Here is a 24,687-nt window from a genome sequence, read left to right as displayed (position 1 = left end):
TTTTTTTAGCAAAGTCTTTATTACAGAAATATTCATCCTCTAGATTTTTATATCTGTACATGCATTTCTTCCAGTAGGAAGATGTTGCTAAAAACAGACAAAAAAACAAAAAGGAAACCCAGCATGGGCTCCTTTTTACTTGCTGCTTGGCATTGGCATCTGTTACTGAACAAGAATCTTGCAAATAAGAACACATTAGAGAATAGACTTTGTGCTACAAAAGCTAGCAAGCTTTACTGCTAAGAAGGGTGCCTTCTGCTATAGCAAAAGTCAACTTGAAGGATCTGTGCAGGAGGGGGCAGGTGTCTCAAAATAGCAAAGCCTTATCAGACCTCCATAAAAACCAGTTGCCCAGTCATATCTACTCTCCCCAACCACCACTGTGTCCAGAGATAAGGACAGAGCAGGGACCCACTGCTGGGACCCTGATCCCCTGCATGAGCCTTTCTTCCCAGAAGGAAAGCCGAGTAGGTAGTGAAGCCATCCCTTTGAACTGTTACTAGGGTTATTCCTACCAACCCCACCCCTGACAAGAGAGAGTCCTGGGACCACCTCTGTAAGGCAAAGGCTCTCTCACCAAGTACCTTGTAACAGGTCTCAGGCAAGGACCACCCACTTCTCTCTCATACAGCTTCCTGCTGTCAGGGTGATTGCATGCGTGTGCAACTGCAGGAAATCTGTTGTGCCCAAGCCACCTCTAAGACTGAGGATTTGAACCCAGCTCCCTTATTTAAGAAGTTGGGGAAGTTTCACATACATTTTCTACTTTCTTCTGCTCTACACCACTCCTTGCTTCTGGCCAGTGGCTGAATAGAGTGAACAGCCCAGCCATTAAGTACAGAAACCACCCAGCCTGCACAACTGCAGAACCAGCTACTTATCTGCTGCATTGCTTACACTTGAGACAGAGCTCAGGATGCAGCCATGGCTCCAGACCGCAGTGGAGTCAGAAGACTGGACAACCAAAATAAAAGCAACTTATCCTTGCATCCAAGCTACAGAACCTAAACCAGGCACCGGTAGCAGTGATCTCTCTGATATACAGCATCAGCAATCCAGTCAGATCCCTCCATATTCATAATTAAAAACCACAGCTAACAGATTTTATGTTCATAAAGGGGGCAAGGGAAGAATCGAGTTAATCGTAACCTCTATAAAAGCTGGCAACCCAAGAATGCAACCAGCAGAGCCAGCCTGGGGCTGAGTCCATGCTATGCAGCAGTCTCTGAAGTGCCTCCAAGCTGACAGGAGCCAGCAAAGCAGTGCTAGGGCAAGAGGAAAAGGTAAATAGGCAAGTGGGAGAAACATCTAAGTGTCAAATCCAGAACCCAAGGGACCCATTCCAGAAGCAGCTGAGCACCACCACCACAATCTGCCAAGCCACGCTAGGAATAGGTAGGCTTGGCTCCCTCCCGGTGGCTTCTTAACACACTCAAAGGGAAGAGCTCCGCTGAAGGCAAGGCATAGCCGACTCCAGAAGCAGGATAAGCGAGTATGAGGGTAGCACTCAATATTTCAAGATGAGAGCCTAGGCTGGAAGATGCATAGTAGGAGCTGAATCAGGTTAACTGCAAGGGAGGAGAAGGCCTATAAAGCACAACTAGTTACCACCACAAGTCAGTGAAGTAGGTGAAGCTACCAAAGCACTGGAATCTCAACAGCAATCCTGGCTCATGGGACAAAGAGATGGGGCTTCTGAGGGTAGGGGGAAAGATGTGTGGGAGGAGAATGAGGGGGGGAGGAGTTATTGTATGTTAGGCCCAGTGGGTTGTAGAATGGAGATATGAATAGTATTGTTTAACATGGAGCAGGCAGCAAAAGCATTGTCCCCTTAGGTTAATCAGTGTCTCATGTGATACGAGACAGTTAAGTTCTGCTTCTTGAAGTACAAATAATCCAGAGGCAGGATGCAGGTGGCCCAAGGGCCCTATTGCCAGAAGATCAGGCTGTATTGCAGCTCTAACAGTTCTTAGCAGAGTGGTATCAGAAACGGGATGTCACAGGAATAATGGTCAATGGTCGGACAGTCTGGGTATGAGGCAGGAATGTTCTGTTTGCTCCTTTCTGTGTGGTGCCGTAGCTCTGGAGTCAGCCAACTCAAGACTTGGGCACTTTGGTGTAGTCTTCGCTGTGTATGTTCTTGCAGAGTGAAATGGACAGTATCATCCCCAGCAGCTGGAATAAGTGATGAAGAATGGGAACAAAGTCAGCAACCAGACAGATAAGGTGGGAAGAAAGGGTGGTACAGGGGAGCAGAATACAGTGGTCTCCTTTTAATGACACCACACAGGTGAACAGAGTTGGTCCCCAATGCAAGGAAAATGCAATAATCGGGATGACAAAAGTATTTTGCTGCAAAAACATGTGCCTTCATCTGGAATCTATGTTATGGGCTTTTTAAGGCAACAAGTGGGATCTCACTAGTGGGATGTTGCTTGTCTCATTCCTCCTGGTTATGCATGCAGTGAATTGCCAAGCGTCAGACACAGCAGCAGGAACCACAAGGAGACAGGGCTTTGTTCAATTTTTAATCCAACCAATGAAAGCAGCAGTTCAAAGCTCCAGGTAGACACAATCAAGAGCTAGAACTGCTCTGCCATTAAACCAGGTGTCTGTTACTTGAAAAAAGTAGCTTTACCTTTAAAAGAGTCTGCATGGTAAGACAGTATAGGTTCACGTCAGGGAGTGACTTACCTCTATAACAGCAACACCGGTGCAGACCCCAAGAATGACACCAAGGTTGTCCTTCAACCACTTCTCTACACCATCCATGCACCCCTATGAGAAAACATGGTCACAAGGGAAAGAAGCACGAATTTAAGTATCTCAAGACTGAAAATCCATAACACATCACCTTGTGCATGCAGAGACTATCCCAGTTACGTGCTATACCAAGTTTCACAGTAGCTTTAGCAGAAAAGGGCAAGATCCCTGTCCCTCCCCCCTTGCCCCCATTTCCACAGGTACTTCAAGCAATACTGATGTGAAAAAAGTGCTCTAAATAATTCCTAGAGGAACAAAGACAAGGCGACTTCAGTGGAAGCTTCACAGGGCCCAGACATATCCACTCACCTGCTCATGAACAGGCCAGTCAGCATACGTTGCAGTGCCGTTGACAGGAACATCCAGATTACAGAAACCGCTATCTACGTGAAAGTCCTTGGAGCTATTGGAGCAGGAGCAGGGATACGCAGTCATGCTTTGGTTGGCAAGAATCTCATTATTTTCCCAGTCCTTTGCTCCAGTCCAGCCACAGCAGGCAATCTAACAAGCAGAGAGAGATCATCATGGTCTTACGCTTTGCGCTGGTAACATATTGCACATGCAAACAAACACACAGCGGAGGTAGAAGTACACAGGAGCTCTCCATGTAACAACAGTCAGGCTATACGGTTTGCATGAATTAGTTATGTCAGAACATCACCCTCATTATCAGATGATAACCTATGCATAGGGCTGTCCAGACGGCAGGGGCATTATTTCCTACCAAAGAATCACTCTGCCAGCAAGACAAGAATGAAAGGGCCACTGCTAGCAGACTTTGAGCGTAGTAGACTATAATATGCACAAGCCATCCATAAAGTTCTAGCACACCAGTCACGCTAGAATATGAATCCTTCACAAGCCTTACTGCATGAGGCGTAGATACTCAGGTTTCAGCAGGCCATGCAGCTTGACATTAATTCTACAAAGTGTAATTTTGATGAGGTTTGCTAGTATTTAGTCTGCAAAAACTAATCTTCTCTCCAGGTGACAATGCTAAACAGAAGTAAAGTTGCAGAACAGATGTTGCTGGTGGGTCAGCTGGAGGAGGGCAGTTGTCCTGTGTGACACATTTGAGAGTTTTTCAGTCCCTCCAGTTTATCGTCAGCAGATTGATTTGGTGAGGGAGAAGCAAGGCAGGCAAGAGATTAGCATGTTGACAAGACATCCCATGTATTCAAAGACATCTCAAAAGGATTACTACCTAGTCTTCCACTAGCAATGCCATTTCCATAGGTTTAAATGCTAAGACTATTTTTCTTTGAGTAGCACACATTTTTGAGCAGACATGAAGCAGGAACTTTTCATTTTCTGGTTCCCAATTGCAAGGTACCACTGATCTTAGCTGTGGCCCCCGGGGGACACCAGCAGCCACCGCACGATGGCGTCAACATGCTGCCGAGCCCCAGTGAGTCACGACGAGTTTGCACCCGCCTGGCTGCAGTTGGGACTGGCTGGAAGATGGGATGAGAAAAGTTTTCCATCCGAAGAAACATTTACATTCCTATACAGCCACGTGATAAAACTGCAGTTGCTGGAGGGGAAAGCACATCGGGAAGTCCAGCAAAAACCACGATCTTATCTTAAGCATGGATCCCAGTGCTTGCATGGTGGTACAGAGCAGAAAGGCTATCAAACCTGAGCTGGAAGTTTAGGGAAAATCCCACTCTGCTCAGAAAGGAAACGTAATGTTTCCATCTGACATAACAGACATGAGAGCAGAGGTACAAGCAGCTGAACACCCACACCAGGGCAAGCACTTGGTTTCCAAACAGGTGTTGAAGATCCAGCCTCCAGAAGGAACTACCTCTGCCTCACAGAGGTTTGGATTTTAACTCCAAGACTGGTCTACAAAACACCCACCCCCTTTCAAATGCTAATTGTAGCGCACAGGAGGAATTAGACCCCTAACACTCGACTTCTCCACCTCTACAAAACCTTCTTCTTCTGTTCCTACATAAAAGAAGGGCTCAAGCAGGATCCTCTCTCCACAGTAGACTCAGCCTTCTCTTGAGTCTGCTAGCAAGGAGGTGCAATTACAGTGATAAAAAAATAAATCATTCTCCCTCCAAGGAGGAGAAATGCTGCAGTTCAGTGTTTTGCAGACCGAAGAACAGACAGAACAGAAGAAAAATGCATCACTTGTACTTCCTACACGCCAGTCCCATGCCAGGCATGTATTTAACCACAACAGCCAGCCAGCTCTCAAGCTGGTGGTTTGGCAGTAAACAGCTATCATGACTCCAGTGTGCCTGAACACTGACCTAGCTGCTCAAGCACTGACCCTGATGCTAAAACAGAAACCATGGGCGGTTGGATGGCTCCCAAGAACGCTGACACTTGCAGAAAAGCCATCACAATAAGCAAGCAACATGCACCAAGTAGTAAGGCAGGCAGGTGCTGCTGACTTGCCTGGCAATAAGCTAGGGACTTTACTTGTTACAAAAATAGTATGCACTGTGGCTTTCATGCATGCTAGTATTCTGGAGGCCCTGCAGACAAAGAGAAGTGTTGAGGTGCCATTTGATAGGCCAGATACATTAGGCTATGCAGTTAGTCCTAACAACCAGCATGCAGGAATGGTTCAAGGTGTTACCCAGTAATAGCAAGCAGGACAGTTTTCTAGTATGCAGGCACCAAACCTCACAGGCGACTTTGTAGATCAGCCAGATCAACGTGCTACAGTATTGCCTCTTGCAATATCTGTTTCCCTGTCCTCAGCCTAGTTTTAAAGGCCATTTACTGCACTGACAAATAGCATCATCTGCCTCTTGCTGCCCCTCCCCGACTCACCTGTGTTTGCACATAGTCCCATGCATCTTTTAAGTTCCTCTCATCATCATTCATAGGGTCATATTTTTCAATCAGACTTCCAACTATGCGGGACAACTCTTCTTTCAGCTGGCAAGGAAAAAAAGGCAGGAGAGTTAGATTAGTTAACTCCTTGTAGCCTCTTCTTTGGGGCTTAGGGTACATAACACCCCTCCCTATCACCTGTGTTAGTCCTGCTGTGGGTCCACCTTCCCCACAGTGGAGAAAAAGAGGAGCTCATCATTGTCATGAGCGTGAAAACATTTTGCTTTGCTCTAGCTCCAATGAATGAGGCTAGAGCAGAGACAAACTGCAGATAGAGATTACAAGCACTGCAAAAAAGTGGAATGGGCAGTAGCTTCTGCTTAGACCTTCTCCAAAGGATCTGAAGGAAACAGTAATAGGTGCTCAGGCTGTCACACTCCCACAATACAGCTATTTTTAAGTTACAGCAAGAAGACAGATAGAACCATGACTAAGATCATTGGAAAATGAGCATTTAATCGGCACACAGAGCAATGCTTAAAGGGGGGGGAAAAAAAAAAAGCAACCAGGTAGTGACAAATCCCCCAGACTGACCTTCAAATACCTTCCTCTGCAGTCTTGTCTATGCTTTTGAGAAGAGGCAATAAATATGATCAACAAGATGAAATACAGAATGGGTTTACCAAGATAAAGTCCCACTATGATGACCAGGTGGCATTTCTTGCTAAGAAAGCTTTTTTCCAGGCAGAAGTAAACACAACAAATCCACCCTAGCTTTCAACGTTGCATGGCCTGCTGCTGTGTAAGAGGGAAGTTATTCTAGAGAAAATGAGTTAATTCTAGGTCCCCATTTCCTCCACCAATCAATTTCTTCTCAAGCTTATTAAGCAGATGGGATACTGCTACTCAGATTCCTCAGAAGGTGAGGCTTGGAATAAATTCCTTTGCTTATTGAGTACAGCATTATGCTTGTTACAGTGTTGATGGGAAGCACATTTGATACACTGAGAAGTTCAGACATCAGACCAAGCAATCATGCATCCCCTTAAGATCAGAATACAAAGGGAAATAAATTTAACTTACAAGAAACCAGAGTTGTGGAGTCCTGGGCAAATAAGTGTTATAATATATGGAGGACAGCTGGAGATCTACCACAGAAAAACTTGGAATGCTTGGTGGCCACAAAACAAACAAAAAGCCCTATAGGTTCCAGTGGTCCAGAGTCAGAGAACAGAAACAGCCTTAGTACGCATCAGGAAAATCATTCCAGGAGAGACAGAAAAATAGTAAAACAATTGTACAAAGCACAAACTATATCTCTTCAGAAATGTTATATGCAGCTTCAGTCACTCAAAAAAAGCTAAGTGCAAAAAGTAACAAGTACAGATGAGGTAATATATACAGCCTCAGTCTTGAAGGGAAGGCAGGACAGCAGCTTTGCTATGCAATGCACCAGCCAAAGCACCGGTACTTCCCAGCCAGTCCTTGCCCAGGCACAGAAAGGGGCTACAAACCTGATGAGCAATAAGGAAACAGAACTGGGTATGATTATCCTGGTAAGACATAGGGTGAAAAACTGCTGCCTGCCCCAGACGAGATAGAGGTGCAAGGTAAGTGCAAGCTGAAGGACAACATTGCCTTAAGTACTCACAGGTAACATATTTCTAACCTTGCACTGCAAGCGAGACTCTGGCCCAGAATCTCAGGCACTGCAGTTCATCTCCACTGCTCAGGGAAGGTCACTCTGCTCCTGTATGCAGCTGTGTTTTCTGACATACAGCTGGTGGAAACTTCCCTTTTTCACAAGGCATTGATCGGCCTCTCCCCAAACTCCTACAACTGCTGCTTCTATATTAAGACAGGAAGTACTACAACTATCTAAACTGCTCATTAACAGTCTTATCACAAAGCTCAGGTATATCAAATCATCTCTTCACCCCCATTCCTTATCCAGAGATATTTACAACACCTTTCAGTTTGATGAGAGGTGCAAGCTACCACCCAGCAGACTCCTTCACCTTCTTCCTCCCGCCTCCTTCTGAAGCTCTTCTCAGCCAGCCTGTACATAAGGACAGCTGTTATTGCTAACGGCAGACCCAGATCACAAGAGGTTGGAGAGAAGTGTCATTAGACTGCTTGAGGGATGGGACAGAGTTACATCAGCCTGAGCACTAGGATGCTCCCATCCCATGTATTACCTTTTTGTCTGTGGTGCTACAGCATATTTCAGATGAGTGGAAACAGTTTTTCCTTTTCCTTCTACTGTTAAGAATTGCAAACGACCATGGCAAACCCAGGGACATCCAACAAGAGGAAGCAGTGCCTACTGCTAGAGAGAAGCTTCTCTACATCAGCAACTCTTTTTTCCTAGGAAAACTGCAGCTCAGCTCACTGGGATCAGCTACGTCAGGCCAGACAGAAGGGAACTGCATGGTCTTTCTTCTCATGATGTCTAGTTCTTCCCCTTTTAGTTACTTCGCTTCCCCTTTTCTTTCCCTTCAAATCAAGGCAACCTGACCTGGTTCTCACTAATGAGATTGGCCTTGGCTGCTGCCATAAGCCTTATCAGTTACTGAACCTCTGAGTTCCCACCCCCCCCACACTACTGCTCCACATCCACAGAGGGAGGCAAGGAGAGCTGGGTTTGTTGTCCTACCCTGGGCCCATCTGGCTATTAGGCCAGATGGAGTCTAGGGTCACTTCTGCAAGAATCCTAGGCAGTGCCTCTGTCCTCCATCCCAGGACCCCACCACAAGCAGAGACAGGGCCTGAAGTAGATGTCCCCAATCACAGCTGCATAGGGAAGCTGTATCTCTGCTCTTCCTCTACTCTTACACAAGAACAGGCAAGAAGTCTTACAAACAGCTCTCGTTTCAAAAAGTGAGGCATTTCAGTTAAATAAAAAAACTCAGGCATTCTTAGGTGTTTCAGAAAGTAATTGGAGAAAGGGGGAATATTACGCAAACAGTAGCACAGCTCTGGAGAGCACACACACAGAGGCAGCTTGTTCACAGGTTTAACCGGCAGAGCAGCCCGAAGGGGGCTCTGATCACCCTTCCGCACTTGGGAGAGGAAAACTGAAAGAGCAACAAGCTAGAAAGGCATATTGAACACTTAAGGCAGGCTTTCAACATCCTCACCATCTTCACCCATTTAAGGCCTGTCAGGACTCAGTGCTGTGTGGAGCATGACTGCTCCAGGAAATCGCTACCCTTGCTTTCTGGGCTCCTGCTGCTTCCCAGCTCTAGCTAGCCTGGTGTCAGAAGGCACAACCCCATGTCCTGGTTTCCGCTGCGATAGAGTTAGTTTTCTTCCTAGTAGCTAGTATAGTGCTATGTTTTGGATTTAGTATGAGAACAATGTTGATAGCAACAACTAGAACATCAGTGTGTTAAGTAGTGCTTACACTCAGCTGACCCAAACTGGCCAAAGGGACATTCCATACCATGTGACGTCATGCTCAGTATATAAACTGGGGGAAAGCTGGCCGGGGGGGCCGCTGCTCTGGGACTGGCTGGGCATCGGTCGGCGGGTGGTGAGCAATTGCATTGTGCATCGCTTGCTTTGTATATTCTTTTATCATTGTTGTTATTATTTTATTTCAATTATTAAATTGCGCTTATCTCAATCCACGAGTTTTCTCGCTTTTACTCTTCCGATTCTCTCCCCCATCCCACTGGGGGGAGAGTGAGCGAGCGGCTGCATGGTGCTTAGTTGCCAGCTGAGGTTAAACCATGCCACCCCGCCACCCCACAGCAGGGGCATTCAAAGCCTAGGCACCAAAGCCACAGACCACTGCCAGAAAGCAGCAGGGCTGTCAGTCTCCTCTTCACACACGGGCTTACTGAAAAGGGAGCTGGGGAAAGCTGAACACCAGAGGCAAGAGCATAGGGCTTTGATTCCAGTCTCAGAATGAATCATGCAGGCTTCTTCCATTGTCAGACACCATCAGTCATCTATCCTGCCCCTCTGTCCGAGACTCAAGCTAAATCCTTCCTCCAGCATTTATTAGCATCTAGCCTGCACACGAAAATAGGCTCAAAAAAACAGGACGGGGCTCTTACCCCTCCAGTCACTTCAGATTCTGAAACCAGTGCATAGTCCATAGCCCCAGGCAAGTCGCTGCACGCAAATCACACAGGCCTGTTTGCTGCAAACAATAGCTAGCAAGTAGGGCAATTCCCAAAAGACTTCTGCTCTCCTTCACTCAAGGCATTTAGAGCCAAGCTGCAGAGAACTGTGTGAACTAGGCCAAGAGAGACCTTGCCCAGGCTTAGGGGCTTGTGATCCACTAGATGTAGATGAGTAGCAATATTCATCTCACAAAGTAGAATGCCATTTGCAACATTTGTGACATTACTATTTTGTTGTCCCTAAAAAAACCCCACCCCACCACACAGTTTCAGTCACCAACAGATGTAGGGAAATGGATGTCGCATCAAGATCCTCCCAGTAGTACCAGGCAATTCCAGTCTGAAGGGGCATTCCTCTAGCAATGCCCATGGGGGAGGCAAAGCAGCAGCCTTCCTGTCAGAGACTCAGCCTTTTACAGTTATGCTAACTCTATTTCAGCACACTTTCATATGTCAGGGGTGGGGAAGGATTTTGACACTGAAAAGGAACAGATGTTCCAACAAAAAAAAAAAAACATTAAGTGAATCTGTTCAGTAGCTACTAATCAAGAAAAGGGCAGGTAGAGAGGAGTACAACAATAAACCTGTCTACTCTCCTGCAGTACAGAAATAAATACTTCAGTTACAAGAAGCAGAGGAGTGAGTATCACCTTGCTACATTCTGGATCCAAGATCCTTTCCTCCACTCTTACTATTCCTTGTTTTATATCTAACCAAGTTCCTGAAGTCAGAAAGAAACAAACATGAAGAACACAATAGAGATCTAGAGACTGGATCTTGAGCAGTTTTCAGTTTCCTTCACTGTGCTCCGAGCTGCCCTGGGGTGACGTACATCAAGTGAAGCAGAGCGACATGCATAGCATCACTGAAGCGCAGCCACAAACCAGTGTGGGAGGTTTCAGCAAAAACCTTCCTGAAATAGTTTTTCTTAGTGCTCTAGACAGGTACTTCAGAGGATCCCTGAAACAGAAGGGCTCTAGAAGAGCTTTTCCATAAGTTTTGTTCACTGAGGACTGAACAGGAACATCTGTTCAAAGCCCAGCTTCCCCTACCATTCTGCTGGATCCGTAGAAGTGATGATCTCAGCCACATCGGCTCGAAGGACTGTGCGGAATAACCCCCAGCACTTTTATCCTGTCCCTGGTCTGACTGAGGTTCAAATGAAGAGCTACAGCTCACAAACTGGAGTTTTCTAGAGTAGAATGACAGCTGAAGAAGAAATACCAACAGACGTATGGAATTTCATGGTCCAAAAAGTCACATTTCCCCATCACAGGTGACTTGCCCAACCCCACGCCTCCTCCTCTGCATTAGTCAGAGCTGTTTGTTGAGAGTCAGCAGCTTGTTTAAAGCTGTAACTTTACACACCAGCTAGCCAACGTTTCAGTTTCTCCTTCAGCTGCAGCCAGCCCAGAGAGCAAGCTACATTCACACCACATTTGGCAAGGAACCCAGCCAACAGCTGCTCACAGTCACCACAGCCACTCGTACAAAGTTCCTATCACCACAGCCACTGGTACAAAGTTCCTATCAGCTACGCTGGGGGTGGGCATCTTCCCCCCACCCCCAAACTTCATCACCAGGCCCCACCCATGACTTCTTCAACCACCTGCTTTCTGTAACCACCTAGCAGGAGGGTTGGCTTAGGTGAAGCGAGCACAGCCGTGCAGTGGCATAGACACCAGTTATGTGGCGAAGGCCAGGGTTACCCGCAACTGGTACCAGAAACTTGCATACCGGGACAGAAGCCAGCAGGGACCCCACAGTTATAACTTGCTCCCACTGCGTGAACGTGACTCCCAGTTTAGCTGTCAAACAGCTGGAGGCCTGACTGTGCACTGCCCTAGCCAGGGAACCTATAGCCAGGACAGGCTGTTGCAATGCACTTAAGTAGCTCAAAAGTTATTCCCTTTACACTACCAAGCCTACTGGAGCTCTAGAAGCAGACACTGTGAAACTGCATTCCTGACAAAGAGATACACTTCAAAACGTTAAACCACTTGGCTTTAAGCTCAAACTGTAGTACAGGAACTGTCAGATACTCGGGTTTGCTCTTGGGGAAAGAGGACAGCTCTTCCAAGGAGAGTTTTACATACAGATGCAGAAGAGCTGAAAGGATGGAACAAGATGACACAATGAGGCAGGCCAGTCAGAAAAGCAATCACTCAGGCTGGTAACCCCTCAAGGCACTAGCGATGGCAACGTGGTAATAATCACTGATACTACATGCCCAAATAGTCTGCAGCAGGATCAAGAGGAGGTCTGGTCAAAAGTCTTTCAGGAATTTTTTTTACTGTTCCCGCTACCCAAAAATAAAGTTATGCCTGCTAACAGTACAGCCCAGTTTGGAAGAAAGAATTTCCAGGTGTCTCCTGTTCCCCCAAACCAAGACCAAGGAAAACATGCACAGTAAGAAACACTTACCGTTTCTTTCTGGAAGTAGGCGACCAGTCCAGCAGCAACCTGAGTTATGAGGATTACCATCAGGCAGGTAAAATACTGGAAACAAAAGAAAATCCATGACCACTATCAGTCTTTAGAAAGGTCTGTACATAATAGCACAAGTTTTACTAAGATTTCATATACAGGAGAAGTCACAACATTGAGCTAACACCTTTGCCTGCAGACAAGCTCTGCTATCAACAATGCTCTCCCCAGTAAAAGACTTAAGGACAAGCATCTACATCAGACCAGTGCACTTCAGCACTTCTCCCATCAGGCCAACAGGAAGACTTCAGGAGGGAGAGAGATTACAAGCACCCTCTGCATGTGTCGTTCCAGCTGGGACTCCCTCTCCCACCCCCAGCTCCATTCCCAGTCCACTCTGACCTCAATCACCAAACCTCTATAGCAAGAAAAGTCAATTTTACAAACCTGATTTTATTTTTTATTATTATTTTTAAAGTTAATTACCTTTTTAAAAAATGCTGTTTAATTTGTTTGAGGATCTAAATTTAAGATTCATCAGCAAACTGCTTTTAAGGAAAGTTTGACATCTGAGGTTACTTTTAAACAGTGGCAGCTACTACCATTACATTAGGAGATGTTCCTAATGCCGGGACACACAATCTGGCCATACTTGGTTTCCTATACGTATGTGCTCTGAATAAGCACGAGTCAAGTAACAGGCTGAGGTGTATGAAGCTAGTGTCATCTCATCTATCACAGCCAGAAAATTTCTTATAGATGAACCATTTGAAAAGAGGTCCTGACATACAGGACATTCCTAGTCGAGTTTCTCTCGACCCTTACACTTTCCACAGAAGCTGAATTTTGCAGCACAGCAGGACACTGCCACTCTTCCTCTTCTCTCTCACTGCCCTTGATACTTGTCCTTGCACCATTGAGAGCACAATGCCAACTGGGAAGTCAGGGTGGGGGGGATGAGGTACAGGGTCACCTGGGACATGTCTCCTCACTTGGCAGTCCTCAACCCACTGTTTGCAGAAAGTGTCAGTGACATCCTCCCTTATTTTGCAGAGTTATTAGTTCATCATCAGTAATGTCTGAGGAACCACTGCTGCAGCCTGTTAACTGCTGGAGAATTTAATGTGTGCAAATTAAGAATTGGATCTAAGTTGACCTAGCAGAAGTACCATCCCCAGGAGACCTGAGCCCCAGCTACAATCCAACAGATATTTTGCAGGAGAGGTATTAAAGGGTGGGTCTAAAACATAGCATGAATTCTCTCACCAGACCCAAGAGACATCGGATTTCATTGACTGCTCCAAGACAGCCCAGGAACCCCATCAGCATGGTGAGAGCCCCAACACCGATGAAGATGTATGCACCAGTCTTCAGGGAGGGAGACGACATCTCTGTAGGGGCCAGGAGAGAGAATAAAATTAGCTACTGATAAAAACTACATCTGCCATCACCATTTAGAGACCTGCCTCCATATCTACTTATAACAGTCTGTTGTCTTCTACAAAGGGACTGCGCAGAGGCATGTTGAACATGTTGAAGGCTGCTTCTGGGTGTCTTCTGATGAAAGAGACTTTCAAAGCCAACCTGCAGGTCTCCATTATCTCAGAGCCTGGAAGACTCAAGGTCACTCCAAACAAATGAACCTTGTCTGGAGAAAGTTAGCTGCTTACTGGATTTTTAACTCCCTCATGAATGCACTCTGAGTGAGAGCAAGATAAAGTTATGTTCTACTGCACAACTACTGCCTATTTGCTTCAATTCCCTTCACTATCTTCAGGGAAGCTTTTTTCCAAGTCCTAAACCCCATTTTTGGTTTGGCTTTTCACTTTAATGAACTATTCCTTGTTCCAGCCATTCTGTTTTCACTTATCCACTTGCAGTCAACAGTGGGACACACAAACTCCATGGAGTGAAACATGACGCAAGAGCTACAGCTAGTGTTGACCATAGATGGTGTGACAGGTTACTTGACAAGTCCGTGTTGAATGGCTTGTGGCCAGGCACTCACTGCAGGCTGTTGTAGCACCTGTGTATGACCCCCTGCAAATAGATGCTATTCCAGGATCAAAACAGATATCATGTCCAAATTAGCTACTTTTACATATCCTCCTAGCTATCCCCTGCTATTGTGCCTGGAATGACTGTGCTCTTGAACACTCAACAGTTTTTCAGCCAAGTTTAGGTAGTATTATTTCAGACATGCTGGTGCTGTCAGTCCTCTCCCCTCAACGTTTAGTACTGTGAGCAACAGAAGAAACATGCTCTTACATTTGGGTTGGTCACAGAACTTTCTTGCAGAATAGGATTGGAGGGAGCAAGCATTATGGCATAAAAGTTGAAGAGATACTTTGTCTAGAAATAGTAACCAGAAACCTCATTTATCATTAAGAGACGTTCTTAAACCTGCGAGCTGCACAGTGTAGGGGAATTTTGGATGTCCAGTGATTAATGAAAATAATGTTCCTAGAGCTCAGCATTTAGTTTCCTGGACAGAAGTCCCAGAAGGCAAGCTTCCTCTGAGCTCCTCCTGAAATAGGCTAGGAGAGAGTAACCAAATCCAGACTAATACTCTCCCCCGTAACACACACCTCCCCCCACTTCTGATATCCGGTAAAAGTCACCACTTCCAAACTTTTTCCCTAGAACATGCCGAACAGAGGAAAAAGATCAGTTATCAAAAAATGAACCAGAGCTGTTTGCCACACAGGTCACTTCAGACACTTCAGTCTTGATTCATTTCCAGGCCAGACTCTCACTGGCTAGACATACGCCACAGAAACCGGGATCCTGCTCCTCCTTCCTCACCAGTCCTGGGACTCTTGCTGTGCAGGTTAGGTGCTGATACTGCAAAGCACTTACTGAAGTAGCAGCCTTACAGGAGTGGCCTTCACAAGACTACACTATTCCCTCCCCCAAAATCTGCTCAGCCATCATACAAGTGTTCAAGTGCCCGGGTTGCAGCACCTCTACAGTGCTAAAAAGCAGTTGCTTAGTCAGCTTCTCATTGGAAGAAGGAAAAAGGTATTTCCAACTCAAAAGCCCTTCGGAGAAATGACAGTGGAAGGCGGACAGGAGCCGTGCTTGCACTTCTCATCTGCAATACATCTTGTCTTGCAAGAGAAGGCTCTGCTGGCAGGACGACTCCTGCTCTGTTTGCTGTCACTCTGTGTTTTTCCCTGTGCTGGGCAGGCAGCCAAGCAAGTACAACAGGCTCCTTTGGCTGCGGCTGGAGTGCCCTGCTGTGCCGGGCTCCCTCCCTGATGCCTGGGTTACTAAAGCAGAGGGAAAGAGAGGCAAGGCTTGGGAAAGGAAGCGAGGGGGCAGGGAAAAAGAGCTGATGCTGGAACTCTCCAGGAAGGAAGCTAAATCCTTAAATGCTCTGTTAGCAGAGATTCTGGGTAAAATGGAAAGAAGCAGAGCCAAGCTCAGGGACTTCATACCTCCACAAGTGGAAGTAACACCCATCAGCCTGGGGCAACAGCTGCTGGCCCACTGGTACCAAACACACCTCAGACCACGAGGGGTGCTGCAAATAGCCAGGCCCTAATAAGCTTGGTTTTGGCTGCCTGTATTAAGAGTGCATTTCTGCTCATGCCCCCACTATATTAACCAACACCCCTCGTTGTGCTTCTTGTCTTTCTACTACTGCAGTAGCAAGCCAGATGCCACAGCACAACAAACAGAGCAAGCAGCAATATCTGTGTGTATGGCATTAGTGGGGATGTGGCTCCACCCAGCACCTTCCAAAGCCAGGCCAGAGCATTCAGCAGGACTTGGGAGATAAAGCCCTTTGCAGGATCAGTGTAGTTGGGAACAGGGCTATGAATGCCATTACTCTTCATTCCCTGGGGCTACAAGCCCTGTGCAGGCAGCCCTCCTGCAGCATCTGACACTGGTGCCAGTCAGCAATTCTGGAGGTAGTGGCAATGGGTAACCAAACCCACCAAGCAGAAAAGTTGTTTGAAGCCCCCTCTAGGAAAAAGCACAAAGGAAGCAGAGCTTGTGAAAGATGGAGCTGAACTACTCATTTGGTGAGAGTCCACTTACGGCCCTGTGAAGCCCAGGCTGTGCTAAGCCAGCTCAGGTTTTTGGTTGTTGCAGAAAGCAGACCCTCTGTTAAAGACTAAGTCAGCCAAGAGCATCAACTTGAAAGAGGAAGGAAGCTAGCCCCTTGCACGTGCAGCAACATAAAACACCTCTGACGGCCAGGCTAAGTCTCACAGACCCACACCTTCCATCCCCACCGAGATCTACATCCTCTACTGCCTGGGAACAAACATACTGGCTACTTTCAATGTACATGAAGCATCAATAAAACCAGGTACCTACTTAGGCATTTAAAACAGTCAGATTGAAATAGATCATTACAGAAAGCAGTGGGAGCATAGGGGACTCGCATAGCAAAACTACATTAATGCATTGGGGGCCTTCGGACACAATGGTAATAAGGAAGCTGTTGTGGAAACACAGAGCATGCAGTGAAAATAGGATGAAATACTAGTCCCTACGTTTAAGATGGAAGTATTTGGATTGTTGGGTGAAGAGGCAATAGTCTCACTCAGTCTGACCCTGGTGTTGCAATCCACAAGACTAGGAGGAATGCCGTGTCTCCAGTTTCGCCCTGTCCCTGATAGAGTTCCATCTTGCTATACACCATCTTACCACTCAGGTCACAGACCATGCATAAAAGTATTGCCATCCCTAGACTACACCATGGTCAGGCACAGCCCTGGACTAGAGTCAAATCAGAAGGAGAAGGAAGATGAAGAAACGTGGTCTTACGTAGAACAGCAATGAAACTGGTTTTGTCGGCCAGAATCCATATTCCAAAACCCAGGATCACAGCGCCCAGGATCTGAAAGAGTAAGAACAAACACATACAGCTGGCTTATTAGTTTAGACAAGTAAGAAGAGGCAGTCACCATTCTCCATACTTCCAGAATAAAAACAACCATTCTTTTGCTGTTCCCACCCACCTCCCCCATGGTACTCCTCCCAAAGTAAACAGGATTAGCATGACTCCAGGAAGAATGCCTCAGCCAACTGCACAGGAGCCCCAAGTTCTGCTTGGCAGTCCTTCACACGGTATGTTAGTAGTACATGATGTTGTATAGGAGGACCGTTCAAAACAGTCTGAGGAAGATGCCCTGCTGCTAGAACCTTGTTGTCAGAAGCAAAAGGTAAGTGCACTGCTTCTGTGAAGAACCGAGGAAGGACAAACACATCTAGCATATGATTTTGAACATTTTTTTGAATAGAGAAATCCCTGACCCTAAGGACCAGGCTGGGAGCCAGCTGCCAAAGGATTAGATATCTGGCAGCTGGAACCTTCCCAGGAAGGAAATCTTCAGCTTGTCAGGCCCTGGTATAACATTATGGCTTCAACCCACAAATGCAAAGAAATCAGCAGCATTCACTTTGCATGCAGGTTGCCTTGAGTGAAGTGCTTTGCCCCTTCCAAAGCCGAGCTTAGGCATTTTGGCTTGGCCACTACTTTATGCCAGAATACCCCAGCCTCTCAAGCCAACACATCTTACCACCAACAGGGAGTCAAGCATTATGAAACATCAGCCACGGTCTCTGCCTCGCTCACCACACAGTCTTTATCTAGGGCCAGGATTAGTAGAGCAGTATGTCCCTGTGAGGACTCAGCTGAATCCAGACACTGAATTGAGAAGGCAAGAGACGTACAGTTTTCCCACCTCATTTTGAAGGAGGGGGTGTGGGGGGGGGAAGCATGCTCTGTTTTAGCTTCCAGGTATCACCATGTTTTATGCTACACTATGAGGTGTTCACATGTAGATGACCCCGGCTCCCAAATTAGGATGAAAGCACCATTATACCCATAATAAAGTAACTATGCTGAGAAGCCTGTAAGTCTGCAGGTTTGATAAGAAGCTGAAACGTGTGCCATTCAGCCAACTAGAAGCGGCAAAGGCTGAAAACCACTTGTTGCGCAAAGATCCAAAACAGACTTTGAAGAAACAAGGGAAGGACAAGGAGTGCAAGCGAAATGCTTCCAGAGGACATGAACTACAAGCAGCAGTTCTTACACCAGCAGGACTTCAAGATAGGATGAAATGAAATACTAAATAAACCAACAGGGCTAAAGAGAGATTGCAATTCTGTGCTTCATTAGAGAATGTTCTGATATTTGGGAGACAAGGGAAATGCCAAACCACCACCTGAAGCAAGCTGGCAGAGAGAGTTGTATGGACAGGCATTGGCTCCATATTTTGAAAGTTTACACTATGCTTCAGCTCCTCATACAAAGAAGCTTTTCTGAACAAAGATAAAGCAACAGTCTGAAATAAGCTGCTTGCAAGCTTTCCTAGCTTGGCAAAGGGCACAACATGTAGTTAGCTCTGGGGACAGGATTAGAAAGTCACCAAGCAAGTTCCCATCTATGAAGACGGATGAAGAAGACTGACTGAGCTGCAGAAAGCATGTAGCTGTTGTAACCCAGAAAAAGAGAAAAAAGATAAAAAGACAAGAAGGCAGTAACAAGAATTCCCCCTTGCCTTATGTCCCAACATGCTGCACCGCAGCACTCAATCTGCTGATCAAACTAGAAGGGCCCCTTGAACATGCAACAGCTGTGGCGCCTAAAAAAAATTCCTCTCAAACTTGGTATTGCCAAGAACTGCTGAATTTACAGTTTGAGGCAGTCTCACATTTAAACTATAGTCTTAATAAAATATTTGTCTTAACAAAGATGCAAACCGGGCTGTATGTGACATCTCTCTTGGCTCGCTGACCCTGAAACGTCACCTAAGTTTTGCTGTTCCTGACAAAACACAGAATGGCTGCTGAGCTGAGTTCCTGGGAAGTTATTTGTTATGAGGTGCTCAGACTATCCAAGGCCTGTTTTCACTTTGATCTTTGCTCTAGTCCACAACTCGTGTTTGCCAGGAGCTGCTGTGGAAAACACTAAAAGGGGAAGCGCAGGGAGAAAATAAACCACAGGGAGAAAACACTGTCCTATTAACAACAGTATATTTACCTCCTAGCAGGACAGTATCTCTGCTCAGCATCTTCAGGAGCTTGCTTCTGCCACTGGCTTGGCTTCAGACCCTCCATAGAAGAACTCATGTCTGCCTTCCATAGAGTTCAATTCCTCTGCTCCACTGCTTTAAACTCTGAAGTGGGGGACAGATGTCTCCCCTCCAGCCTGGGAGTGGAGATTTCACCCCTGATTTCAGCAAGATCCCCCTCCACACCCAAGCCAGAAGGATGCAGCTCCCTCAAGGCAGGGCCAGCAGTTTGCCACAGCAGAGCCCAGTGAAGAGGGGCATGGAAGAACTGAGATGTGATGGAGCTGACTCATCTTTCTGGAAAGAGCAGCTGGGGGTCCCTGGCTGTCCTCCCCCAGCACTGCCTTCCTTCACACTCAGATTGTGCAAGATAATGTTGAGCCTGGCACAGGGGCCAACAGAAAGGCTCTTAAACTCCAGGCTTTGTTTTAGGTAGTAGCCTTCTGCTCCATCTACAGAAGGGTTAGAAGTAGGACAGACAGTTATATATTCTAAACAGTTTCCAGAGACTGTTGAACTTGTCTCATAGAACTGTCTTCCCTTTAAGGAGAAGCATCTGCTGTGGCCCGTGTCTGCTACCCAAGAAGGTAGAGATGTGTTAAGTTTTGATTAGAGAAACTAAGCTTATACTCCAAGCTTATGTTTTTGGTATCTTTTGTGGCAAGTAGGCAAGCAGTCCAAATAACCTTCTTCCCTCTAATCAAAGCAGGTCAAACCCTTCCTTGAAGTAAGGCTCCAAGACTGCAAAATACCACCAAGTCCCTGAACTATTTCAGCTATAGCAAGGGACCTTCTCATAGACCTCGAGCTGTAGAGAAGTGCTATTTCAATAACTAACTTCTAAGAGAGTCACTAGCATGTCTCTAAAGGCTTAATTCATCAGCTCCAAGCAAGGCTGGAGAACACCCTTCAGACAGCAAGGGTTGGCCTGCACAGGGTGCAATCACAGAGGCTCAGCTCAAGGTCCAGAGCAGACACGGAGCTCCATCACCAGCACTAACGTTCATGTTTGTGCAAGCACTCTCCTCAACAAAACTCAGCAGCTCTGGGAAAACAGTATGAGGTATGCAAAACCTGTCCGTGCTGGGAGCTCACATCAACTCAACAGAAACAGTTTTTCTGCTAGATTAATATTGATCTACCACATCATATAAGCTCAAGAATCCCCTGCCCCATTCAGACCTTGAACAACCATAACAGAAAAAGCTTCTCATGTCAACTACTTCTTATGACAGCGAGAGAGTAACGGATACAACCTTCCTCAACATCTGGCACGTGCAAAAAGCCCGCCATTGGTCAAGACAGAAGCACGCTCAAAATTGTCACTCTAGAGAAGTATCAAGCTCCCCACCAGAACACAGTGGCTTCAGAGACCTCACTTCCACAGAGCAGCCTGAGGGGAAGACAGCGCCCGTGCTGCATGGTGGGCTTAGCAAAGAGCTCATTAAAGCAGCTTCTCCCTTTAGTCAGCACAGACCTCCTCACACCCCACCTTAAAACTCTTACTCTCCAGGCCCAGCTCAGTGCGTCAGATCAGCTCTCCCCAAGAGGGAGAGGGGCTAGCTGCTACACCAGAGGAGTTGGTTTGGAGCAGGGTGTGCACAGGACAAAGAACAGCTGCTTCCCATCACTTGCAACCCAGACAGGAGTGCTTGAGCCTCCCCAAGACACGCAGAGGCATTCAGCGCCTGCCATCCTCCCAGTCTTGCAAAATACAGGAAAATGCTTTTCAGCACAGACGTGTGTCAGCCCGATGAAGCAGTTCAACTCTGCCTCCTGACAGCGCAGCTATCCCCACAGGCTGCCCATGACCATGCCTGGCTCAGCAGAGAGGGAAGAGGAGGGCAACATGGAATAGAGATGCCACAATGACCATTGATAGCATCCAGCAAAAACAGTGATGGTGTTGTAAGGCACCATAGTATTTCAGGCTGTCGTCTCTTCCCTTTCCTCCCATGCCATGCTGGCTTTCTTGAAGAGAACTTTCTCTATACCAAGGTTAGCTAATGAACTTGGGCCTAGGCTCAGGGATAAAGGAAGACTAGACTGTGCTCAGGAACTGGGCTTCAGCAAGACTCAAGCACTGCCATAACAAATGCAGCTCTCCTTCCCAGGGTAGACTGGTTGAGTTATATGCTGCTTAAAAAGTACCACCTCTTCAAGAGAGGAGATAGCCTGGATGTCAGTACATCTCCAGAGGAGTCCTGCACTAGTAGGAGGACAGGCCTGGACCTAGCTGGATTCTTCCTATTCTTAAAGTGGACCAAATCATACTCAAAGATCTAGCGGCACTTGAAAAACCTCTCCTCTCTCCTCCCCCCAAAGAGTCTTCCCCATGGATGCTTTGAGCACCCCTGACTTTCAGCCCTTAGACCAGAGCTAACTACTCTTAGGATAGAAGTAAAATGCAGAGAGGAAAGAGCCAGCAAAGTAAGCCAAGGGAAAGCAGATCCAGATGTGCCTCAAGTTCAAGCCCGTGTGCCAGCAGCACAGCACAGCCATGCAGGAAGCAACAGTGAAGCTGTGTGCAGGGACAGAGACCAGAAAGCACTGCTCACCTTATCGTGCTCCATTTCCCTCCCTGCACTCCCAGCCTGGCCCTTCCTTCCCCTTACATGCTGCACAATAACAGCAATAACAGGGTAACAATATCAGACAGGCTATTTTCTTGCTGATATGTGGAAAGCTAAAACCTTATGCTGCCCCACTACACCATCCCACTGCAGGAGGGCAGCACCAACAGTACCATCACTGTCCACATGACACACAATATCTAAGCTTCACAAAAGGATGCATGCAGGAATATGCGTGGCCCTCCCAGACCCACTCGAATCCAAAAGGAGCTCATCTTTTGCTGAGCCTCACACTTGAAAATAACTGCATCCGGTGGGCTGCCTCGTTTCCCCAAGCAAGCCTGCCCCAGTCTCCCCCACCTCCCAGCTCCATTTCAAATACGGAACTTGGACTAATTCACCTTGTTAAAAATCAAAACCAGCCGTTGGGACTCGAACAAAATTAGAGTTGTTCTTTGAAGCTTGCCTGGCCTATTTAGGAGGGCACTGCCATTACCTGGCAGGTTTTGTAGCTTTGCTGCTCAGGGGCAACTCAGCTGCTGCTCCAGATGTGGCAGAGAAAGTAGTTACAACTACTGTCCTCCCAGAAAGAACCCATAACTCCTGTTTTCCCTTCCCACTGCAGGAAGGGAACTGTGTGCATTGGAGACAGCAGGTGGGTACTAGGAGCAGAGCTGCTCAACATACCTGGGAGCCACACAGCAGCTCTGATGTCCCTCAGCTTCAGGGACTCCCCCCCTCCCTCCTTCCAAAACTCTAGCTATTTTATTTAATGAACACACTGGGCCAACATCCAGAAAAAACACCTTTCCAGCTAATTTTAGTCCAGGCCTTCCTTTCTACTCTGCTGATGCCTATGATACTTACAAGGAACAGGAGATTGAAGAGGAAGAGGAAGTACTTGGTGACTTTTAGGCAGCCAGACCCCATCTTCTTTCACTTATGGAACCTAAGGGGAAAGCAGACAGACAACCAGTTACGTTAGCAACAGGTCCTCCAGGCAGTTTCAGAGCAACACCCTTACCCCGTGCAGAGCTCTGGATCATCTGGTGGGTCTCAGAGCAGACGCACAGAAAGCATGTGCTCCATAGACTACCTGAGTTGCCTTTTCAGGGCAACAAAACAGGATACCACCATCACTACAAATACAAACAGCCACTGCTGCCAAGATCTCATGGAGAGTGACAGAGGACTATCAGCAGTTACAGAAGGGATTTAATCACAAATACACTGCTAATTCCATCACTATTTATACAGAATTTGCATTAATAGCATCCAGAAGTCTAGCTACCGCTCCTGACAGAGAAAAGGGACGAACTTATCTGAAGGAGCTCACAAGGCCAGCTCCCTCCCCCAGAAAATCTCATCCCCTTGTGACCCCTAAGCAGCTGAAGGAACACTGAAGAGCAAAGCCAAGGGGTCAATTTAAAAGGCAGCATTAAATTAAGCTTCCTGTGTGCAACTCTGCACCTGATGCTTTGACAATGCATGAGGACCAGCAAGTCTGCTCCACGGTTACGTACTACCAATTCTGCTGCAAGATCAAGACAGGCAAGATTTCAACAAGTCCCAGTTTCCAAAGCCAACCTCACAAGTTCGAGGCAGTGTGGGAGCACTGATAAGACAAGATGCTGGTTTTAGTTTGTTGGTACCAGCCGCACAAACCACACACATCCATGGGGTGGCTAGCAAGCAATACAGAGAGCACAAGAGAAACTCCAGAGCAGGTCTTCACCACCGAGAGAAGGTACTTTACTGTATCTGACCGTTAACTCTGCTCAATTACCATGGCTGAAGCCTATGTAAACCTGCAGGATAAGAGATGACAAGGTTGCTCTTAACACTGCAAATTAGGCAGCTTATCAACAATGGATCCTCATCAGGTCTTTGCTACAGGACCCAGGGAGTAAATAGATCTGTGTTACTGCAAGCTACTCCAATTCTCACTTGTCTGACAGCAAAGAGCTCAGAAGTTAGAAAAAAGCTCCACAGACCATCCCTGCTACTGGAGTAAGCCTCCTCCTGGGGAAGCTGAGTAACACATGAGGACCAGTGGGGGAATGTCTCAGGTCAGCTTTCCTGCTTCTCCTTCCTCCCCCATGCTCAGTTATGTTTCCTGCATAGGCAACAGAGGACTTTTAAGTTCCTTAAAATCTGTTCTAGCAAGCTCCTTGCTCAAAACAGACCATGCTGCTTTAAGAAGCAACAGCCAGAGGAAGAGCAATACTAGGCTGGAGTCACCAGTCTAGTCTGGGAAGAGACAGCCCCAACAGAGAGCAAGGTCAGCAGGGTTCCCTCCTGCCAGCCTGGGTGTACCAAGGGTCACTGGAGCCCAGTACGTTCTTTTGTTTCAATCAAAGGCTTTTGCTTAATCCTATTAAATATTTAGGTTAACTCTAGAGCTAAACTGGTATGTGGGCCTTGTTATAACTGGCTAGTCTTCCCACCAAGCAATGGTCACCCTCCAACTACCAGGAGAAGGCACGAGTCTGAACTCTGTCACCGAAGACAACACTACTGCTCTAACTTCAAGGGATGCCATAGCTAGAGGCTGTTCTAAGCCCATCGCTGCACAGCACATAGCAAGATGCTATTAAGATGGGAAAGCAGCATAAAAACACAATCTCAGCCAGCTGTGCTACAGGTTGATCTTAAAAATCCCATCTATATAGCAGTCACTGCACCTAAGGAGCTCTTACTGCACAGCCAGGTTAGCATCATCTCAATCACTCTTTATTCAGTTAACTCCTCAGGTCAGAGTCCATAAAGCCAGCAGCACCCAAAAGTAGGTCCTTCAAATTAGCCGGGACAAACTCCTGTAATTGTTTCTGGTCCATACTTACACCAAATATCAAACATAGCATTCTCATTTCCAGTCCCCCCAGGTGCAGCCATCAGCTATGAGCTGGTTCTGTTCCAGCACAGGTGCATTATACAACAGCTGCATCACTACCAACCTAT

General features: G+C 46.8%; 1 protein-coding gene across 1 annotated transcript; it reads right to left on the bottom strand.

Annotated features, from left to right (window-relative positions):
* CD82 (CD82 molecule) lies at positions 1–22,677 on the bottom strand. The gene is made up of 8 exons (XM_009277473.1): positions 22,594–22,677; positions 16,902–16,974; positions 13,386–13,510; positions 12,117–12,191; positions 5,557–5,664; positions 3,073–3,264; positions 2,695–2,778; positions 1–2,175 (listed from the first exon to the last, which is right to left on the bottom strand). The coding sequence occupies exons 1-8, from the start codon at positions 22,654–22,656 to the stop codon at positions 2,098–2,100; spliced, it is 798 nt and encodes a 265-aa protein (XP_009275748.1). The 5' UTR covers positions 22,657–22,677; the 3' UTR covers positions 1–2,097.
* Between the last annotated feature and the right edge of the window lie 2,010 nt (positions 22,678–24,687).

This window comes from Aptenodytes forsteri, unplaced genomic scaffold (assembly GCF_000699145.1).
Source record: "Aptenodytes forsteri isolate BGI_AS27 unplaced genomic scaffold, ASM69914v1 Scaffold146, whole genome shotgun sequence".
Lineage (NCBI taxonomy): Eukaryota > Metazoa > Chordata > Aves > Sphenisciformes > Spheniscidae > Aptenodytes > Aptenodytes forsteri.
The sequence above is the reverse complement of the archived record's forward strand: the minus strand, read 5'-3'. Positions and strand labels throughout refer to the sequence as shown.